This window comes from Pristiophorus japonicus, chromosome 19 (assembly GCF_044704955.1).
Source record: "Pristiophorus japonicus isolate sPriJap1 chromosome 19, sPriJap1.hap1, whole genome shotgun sequence".
Lineage (NCBI taxonomy): Eukaryota > Metazoa > Chordata > Chondrichthyes > Pristiophoridae > Pristiophorus > Pristiophorus japonicus.
Window position 1 is genome coordinate 28959591 of NC_091995.1, and position 8632 is coordinate 28968222.

Genomic DNA, 8632 nt, shown 5'->3' on the forward strand with positions numbered 1-8632 from the left:
TCGCAGGTGTTTCAATGAAGGACCTAATATTCCAGGCCCCACACTAATGCTGAAGGGTGGAAGATGCCTGTGCATTGAATTTTTTTAACATGTGGTGGCCGTAGCACACCAGCCACCACATGGGCTGGAAAGAGCTAGGTCTTGGTCCAGTAGCAAGGATTAACCAAGATGACTGGAGACCAACTCTGCTGCATGGACCTAGTGCGCACACATATTGCAGTGTGGGCTGGCCTGTGCTGCCACTGGGACCTTGCCTCTTCTGGGCCCCAACCACATCAACACATTACCCCCAATACCATGTGCTTTAATTTTGCACACCAATCTCTTGTGTTAGGCCTTGTCAAAAGCATTTTGAAAGTCCAAATACACCACATGCACTGGTTCTCCCTTGTCCACTCTACTAGTTACATCCTCAAAAAATTCTAGAAGTTTTGTCAAGCATGATTTTCCTTTCATAAATCCATGCTGACTTGGACCGATCCTGTCACTGCTTGCCAAATGCGTTGCTATTTCATCTTTAATAATTGATTCCAACATTTTCTCCACCACCGATGTCAGGCTAACCCATCTATAATTCCCTGTTTTCTCTTGCCCTCCTTTTTTAAAAAGTGGTGTTAGATTAGCTAACCTCCAATCCATAGGAATTGATCCAGAGTCAATAGAATGTTGGAAAATGATCCCCAATGCATCCACCATTTCTAGGGCCACTTCTTTAAGTACTCTGGGATACAGCCTATCAGGCCCTGGGGATTTATCCCATCAATCCCATCAATTTCCCTAACACAATTTCCTGACTAATAAGGATTTCCTTCAGTTCCTCCTTTTCGCTAAACCCTCGAACCCCTAGTCTTTCCGGAAGGTTATTTGTGTCTTCCTTAGTGAATACAGATCCAAAGTATTTGTTCAATTGTTCTGGCATTTCTTTGTTCCCCATTATAAATTCACCTGATTCTGACTGCAAAGGACCTATGTTGGTCTTCACTAATCTTTTTCTCTTCACATATCTATAGGAGCTTTGGCAGTCAGTTTTTATGTTCCCTGCAAGCTTCCTCTCATACTCTATTTTTCCCCTCCTAATTAAATCCTTTGTCCTCCTCTGCTGAATTCTAAATTTCTCCCAGTTCTCAGGTTTGCTGCTTTTTCTGGACAATTTATATGCCTCTTCCTTGGATTTACCACTATCCCTAATTTCCCTTGTTAGCCACGGTTAAGCTACATTCCTCGTTTTAATTTTACTCCAGACAGGGATGTACAATTGTTGAAGTTCATCCATGTAATCTATAAATGTCTGCCATTGCCTATCCACTGTCAACCCTTTAAGTATCATTTGCTAGTCTATCCTAGCCAGTTCACGTCTCATACCATCTAAGTTACCTTTCCTTAAGTTCAGGACCCTAGTCTCTGAATTAACACTGTCACTCTCCATCTTAATAAAGAATGTTACCATATTATAATCACTCTTCCCCAGGGGGCCTCGCACAACAAGATTGCTAATTAGTCCTCTCTCATTACACAACATCCAGTCTAGGATGGCCAGCTCTCTAGTTGGTTCCTCGACATATTGGTCTAGAAAGCTATCCCTAATACACTTCAGAAAATCCTCCTCCACCGCATTGCTACAGGTTTGGTTCGCCAATCTATATGTAGATTAAAGTCGCCCATGATAACTGCTGTATTTTTATTGCACGCATCCCTAATTTCTTGTTTGATGTTATCCCCAACCTCACTACTACTGTTTGGTGGTCTGTACACAATTCCCACTAGCGTTTTCTGCCCTTTGGTGTTCCGCAGCTCTACCCATACAGATTGCACATCATCCAAGCTAATGTCCTTTCTTACTATTGCGTTAATTTCCTCTTTAACTAGCAATGCTATCCCACCTCCTTTTCCTTTCTGTCTATCCTTCCTGAATGTTGAATAGCTCTGGATGTTGAGTTCCCAGCCTTTTCTGTTTTTATTTCAGATTCCAGCATTCGCAGAATGTTGCTTTTGTTATATGTAAGTGTGTGTATACATGTGTGAGTGTATGCAAGTGTATGCATGTGTGTGAATGTGTGCATGCGTGAGTGCATGTTTGGGTGTCAGTGTTAGTGTATGTAAGTGTGAGTGTATATGTACATTATCTCTGTAATCTCTACAATTCCTATAAATCCCCCCTAGACCTCTGCACTCCGCCTATTCTGGCCTCTTGAGCATCGCTGAATTTAATCACTCCACCATTGGTGACTGTGCCTTCAGCTGTCTGGGCCCTAAACTCTGGAATTCCTTCCTAAACCTATCCGCCTCGCCACCTCTCTTTCCTCCTTTAAGACGCTCCTTAAAACCTACCTCTTCGACCAAGCTTTTTTTCTTATTCATTTAATTTTTGGGGGTCATCTGCCCTAACATCTCCTTATATGCCTCGGTGTCAAATTTTGGCATTATCGCTAAGTTTTTTAATGTTAAAGGCGCAAAATATTTGTTGTTGCATGTGTGATTGTGTTGTGTTCATGTGTGTATGTGTGTGTGTGAGTGTGCAATTGAGTGTATGTGTGTGAGTGTGTTTGTGGGTGTGTTTATAAGTGTGTGTAAGTTGGAGCGTGTGAATTTGCGAGTGTATCATCATCATAGGCGGTCTCTCGAACGAGGATAACTTCCTGCAACATGAGTTCACGGATGTTTCAATGAAGGGCCCGATGTTCCAGTCCTGAACTCCAGTTGAAAGGGTGGAAGATGCCTGTGCGTGGATTTTTTTAACATGTGGTGACTGTTACACTCCAGCCACCACACTTGACAGAGCTAGGTCTTGGTCCAGTCGCAAGGGTTAACCAGGACGGCTGGAGACCTGCTCTGGTGCACGGACCTAGTGCGCACACATATCACAGTGTGGGCTGGCCCGTGCTGCCCCTGGGCCCTTGGCTCTTCTGGGCCCTGTGTTTATATACTCGGGTGAGAACAGGATCAGGCTCCAATGTCAGCCCCACCACTGTTGAATACGCTGCTGGCACTGTCTGAGCTGACAGAAGAATGGACACAGTTGAGTTACCGGCGGGGGGGATTGGGGGTGGGGGGGTGGGTGTCAAGTGCCCTGGAATCTTACTTCAGGAATGACCTAGGGGCACAGAAGAGGAGGGGAGAAAATTAGAAGGCCAGCAAGGAGTGCTTTCATGATGTGAGCACAAACAGGTTGAATTACGTTGCGCGATGTTAGTTCACATGTTGGTGGATTCTCATTACAAACCCTGTTGTGCCAATGGCGCGAGCATGTAATGCACACTTTTACAGGTGATATGGGGAAGTGTTTGTTACCAACGCAGCCTCAGCAGGAGCCACTCCCTCAACTCATTCTTCCCCCGTACTTACACATAGAAGGCAAATTTACCAGAACCCGCCCACCCACAAACCCACAGGATTGGGCAATGCTGGTTTCATACCCCACCCGATTTGACTCTCCCATTGAAGTCAGTGGAGGGTAATATTGGGCGGTGTTCTACCCGATCCCATGGGATTCCTGCCTTAGGTTCAAATTATCTCATAAACACACAAAGGCATAGGCACAGACTTGTAAACTCACAGACTTACTCATAAATACATTAGCATACTCACAGACTCATACATATATAAACACAGTCACACTCATACAAATATAAACACACTCACAGACTCATACAGATATAAACACACTCACAGACTCATACATATATAAATACACTCATAGACTCATACATATATAAACACACACACTCGTACATATATAAACACAGTCACAGACTCGTACATATGGAAACACTCACAGATTCGTACATATATAAACACACTCACATTCGTACATATGTAAACACACTCACAGACTCGTACGTATATAAACACACTCACAGACTCGTATATATATATAAAAACACACTCACACTCGTGTATATATAAACACACTCACACTCATACATATATAAACACACTCAGACTCATACATATATAAACACAGTCACAGACTCGTACATATGTAAACACTCAGACTCATCCATATATAAACACACTCACAGATTCGTACATATATAAACACACTCACATTCGTACATATATAAACACACTCACGTACTTGTATAAACACGCGCAAAGATTCACGCCTATACTCACATGCTCCTTCATACATGCACACTCACACATGTAAACACACTCACACAAATACTCACATGCTACTTTTCATACATGCACAAACACGCACGTAAACCCAGCCATTCATATTCACACACACACTTGCACATGCAGTCACACTCAAAACATATGCCCATCGACCCTTGCTCCACACACAGTCAAACACTCACCCCTACACTCACATATCTACTCGCATACTATCACACACATGTTCACCTGCTTCTCATCCTTGTTTACAAATCCTTCCATGGCCCTCGCCTCTCCCTATCTCTGTAATCTCCTCCAGCTCCATAACTCCCCGAGATGTCTGCGCTCCTCTAATTTTGCCCTCCTGAGCATCCCTGATTAGAATCGCTCAACCATCGGTGGCCGTGCCTTCTGTTGCCCGGGCCCCAAGCTCTGGAACTCCCTGCTAAACCTCTCCGCCTCTCTTTCCTCCTTCAAGACGCTCCTCTTTGACCAAGCCTTTGCTCACCTGTGCTAAATTCTACTTACGTGGCTCGGTGTCAAATTTTTTATTTCACAATACTCCTGTGAAGCTCCTAGGGACGTTTCACTATGTTAAAGGTGCTATATAAATACAAGTTTTTGTTGTTGTTTACACACTCTCACACCCCAGCCTTGCACTCTCGCACACAATGCCAGTTGTACAGAGCTGTCCCGCTGCACATTTGCTAATCGTGTTCCTGACTTTTCAGAAGTGACTTGCACAATGAGCCTATCCTTCAGCCGCCTGACCTGAGTGTGGGGGACTTCAATGGGCCTCTGCAGTACGCAGCTTGGAAACAGATGTTGAGCATCATCAGCCCAGGTAACCCTCCCGCCCTCCTTCCTTTCTGTCGTGGAATTACAGGCTAACAACTACGCCGGCGGCCCAGCTAACTCACCGTGCCCAAATGAATGCCCAAATAGAAAAACAGAATATTTTTAAATGGTGAGAAACCATTTTAAATTTGGTATTCAGAGAGCTTTGGGGGTCCTTATGCAAGAAGCACAGAAAGTTAACGTGCAGGTACAGCAAGCAATAAGGAAGGCAAATGGTTGTCTTTTATTGAAAGGGGGGTTGGAGTATAAGAGTAAGGAAGTCGTGCTACATTGGTGAGACCACACCTGGAGTACTGTGCACAGTTTTGGTCTCCTTATCTAAGGAAGGATATACGTGACCTCGAGGCGGTGCAACGAATGTTCACTAGATTGATTCCTGGCATGAGAGGGCTCTCTTAAAAGAGATTGTGTAGAATGGGCCTATACTCTCTGGAGTTTAGAAGAATGAGAGGTGATCTCATTGAAACATACCATACAAGATTCTGAGGGGGATTGACAGGGTAGATGCTGCGAGGTTGTTTCCCCTGGCTGGAGTGTCTAGAACTAGGGGGCACAGACTCAACGAAGAGGTTGGCCATTTAAGAAAGAGATGAGGAGGAATTTCTTTACTCAGAGTGATGTGAATCTTTGGAGTTCTCTGCTCAGAGGGCTGTGGATGCTGAGTCTCTGAATATATTCAAGGCTGAGATAGATAGAGTTTTGGAGTCTAGAGGGATCAAGAGATGTGGAGATCAGGCAGGAAAGTGGAGTTGAGGTCGATGATCAGTCATGATCTTATTGAATGGCGGAGCAGGATCGAGAGTCCATATGGGCGACTCCTGCACCTATTTCTTATGTTCTTATGAACTATATCAAAACTGAATTCGAGTCAACCAGCTGCAGGTTTAAATACTGCCAAGCAGATTTAATCCCAGCTGAAGTCTATAAAGAGAGGCTGAGGCAAACAATTACCGGTCACGCAGGCAGTTTTCTACTTATTACTGAATGTTGCAAGCGACTAGCCTGCGCTGTTAGCTCAAGTCATGTGGAACTCAAAATATGGCCCACGAGACCTCCCCAAGAGATTTTAGATACAGTAAAGGCTGTTAGACTCAGCAAGCACATCTCTTTCCATGACATCAGCCCTGTCTACCCACCTTCTCACTGTATCCCGCGATCCTTTTACTTCTCCGAAAGACATGCAGTTGCCTCTTGAACCCACTTCAATTGCCTTTCGCATGTTACTTCCCTGGTAGGTGTCAGTCGTGGTTCAATGGGTAGCCCTATCTGATCCTCTGCGTCAGAAGATCGTGGGTTTGAGACCCGCTCCAGAGACTTCAGCACATGATCCAGGCTGGCATTCCCAGTGCAGTGCTGAGGTAGTGCTGCATTGTCGGAGGTGCCGCCTTTTGGATGAGACATTAAACCGAGACCCTGTCTGCCCTCTCAGGTGGATGTAAAAGATCCCATGGCATTATTTTGAAGAAGAGCAGGGGAGTTCTCCCCATTGTCTGCGCCAACATTTATCCCTCTCTCATAATGACTAAAAACAGATGATCTAGATCATTGTCACTTTGTTGTGTGTGGGACGTTGCTGTGGCAAATTGACTGCCGTTTTTCCTAAATTACAACAGTGACTACACTTCAAAAAATACTTCATTGTGAACTCTGTGCACACACTTTAGGAAGGATGTGAAGGCCTTAGAGAAGGTGGAGCAAAGATGTACGAGAATGATTCCAGGGAAGAGGGACTTCAGTTACGTGGATAGACTGGAGAAGCTGGGGTTGTTCTCCTTCGAGCAGAGAAGATTGAGAGGAGATTTGATAGTATTCAAAATGATGAGGGGTCTGGACAGAGTAGATAGAGAGAAATTTTCCCATTGGCAAAAGGTTCGAGAATCAGAAGACACAGACTTAAGGTGATTGGCAGAAGAACCAAAGGCGATATAAGGAAAAACTTTTTTACGCAGTGAGTGGTTAGGATCTGGAATGCACGGCCTGAAAGGGCGGTGGAGGCAGACTCAATCATGGCTTTCAAAAGGGAATTGGATAAGTACTTGAAAGAAAAAAAATTGCAGGGCTACAGGGAAAGGGCAGTAGAGTGGGTCTAACTGAGGGTCTTGCAGAGAGCCGGCACGGTTCGACGGGCCGAATGGCCACCTTCCGTACTGTAACTATTCTATGATTTTATAACTCCGATGGATTGTTCAGTTGTGAGATGTGCTGTTTCAATGCAAGACTTTCTTTCCAACTCATTCCACAACTCCATTATCTTCAGGGTGAAAAAAATCCCAATTGATTATTACCCTTCCTTTTCTCCTTTTTAACGCGTGTCCTCTGACATTTGGAACATAAGAACATAAGATATAGGAGCAGGAATGGCCCTCGAGTCTGCTCCGCCATTCAAGAAGATCATGGCTGAACTGATCTTGGGCTCAGCTCCACTTCCCTGCCCGGTCCCCATAAACCTGGAGTCCCTTATCGCTCAAAAATCTGTCTATCTCCACCTTAAATATATTCAGTGACCCAGCCTCCACAGCTCTCCAGGGCAGAGAATTCCATAGATTTACAACCATCTGAGAGAAGAAATTTCTTCTCATTTCTGTTTTAAATGGGCGGCCCCTTATTCTGAGATTATAGCTGCTAGTTTTAGTTTCTCCTATCAGTGGACATATCCTCTCTGCATCCACCTTGTCGAGCCCCCTCATTATCTTATAAGTTTCAATAAGATCACCTCTCATTCTTCTGAACTACAATGTGTAGAGGCCCAACTTACTCAACCTTTCCTCATAAGTCAACCCCCTCATCTCCGGAATCAACCTAGTGAACCTTCTCTGAACAGCCTCCAGTACAACTCTTACATAATAGCGGGTGAATTGACCAGTCGCTGTCTCTGTATTGCAGCTCCAGATCCTTTGATCTTCGACCCGGAGACAGCGAACCCCAGCCTCATCCTGTCCAAGGACCACACCATGGTCAAGCGGCGGACCAAGTTCAAGCAGTTGCCGGAGAACCCCAAGAGATTCACCTTCTGCGTGGCAGTGCTGGCGACCGAAGGATTCACCGGTGGGCAACACTATTGGGAGGTGGATGTGGAGAACATGTCTGGCTGGATCGTCGGTGTGGCCGCTGAGACTGTCAACAGGAGTGACGATGTTGCCCTGACGCCGGCCAATGGCTTTTGGAGCATGAGGCTGTGGAACGGGAAGGTGCACTGGTCCCACGGCAGCGCCGACACCAAGCCCGAGAGGGTCGGGGTCTACCTGGACTACGAGAGGGGTCAGCTGTCATTTTACAATAGCGGTGACATGTCCCATCTCTACACCTTCTACCACCGCTTTGTGGAGAAGCTCTACCCCTTCATTCTCCCTCTGCCTAACCTGGAAACAGCAGAGACTGAACTCTTGAAGCTGTTCCATTTGTATTTATGACAAATGGAAAGAGGGAGAAGGGGCGGGGAGGGGCAGAGGGGGGTGGTGGAGGAATGAAAGTCCATGGATTAAAGGTTATCCAGCTAAGTGTCTTATCCATTGGATAATGAGATGTGATTATAAAGTCCACCGTCAACAATTACAAGCCAACGCATGTGCCTTTTTGAGCAGGAGATGATTTTGACCAAGTGATAGACATTTAACAGTAGCTAGGTTTGGATGAAGAAGGTCCTCTGGCTCCTTGGCTGTTATCCATCAGCCATGGC

General features: G+C 45.3%; 1 protein-coding gene across 1 annotated transcript in view; it reads left to right on the plus strand.

The window, feature by feature from the left end:
• LOC139230402 (zinc-binding protein A33-like) overlaps nucleotides 1-8366 on the plus strand; it is a 28219-nt gene extending 19853 nt beyond the window's left edge. The window contains exons 5-6 of the mRNA XM_070862241.1: nucleotides 4830-4942; nucleotides 7840-8366. Coding sequence (XP_070718342.1) covers nucleotides 4830-4942; nucleotides 7840-8366 — 640 coding nt within the window. The remainder of the gene's footprint in view (nucleotides 1-4829; nucleotides 4943-7839) is intronic.
• Nucleotides 8367-8632: the final 266 nt, after the last annotated feature.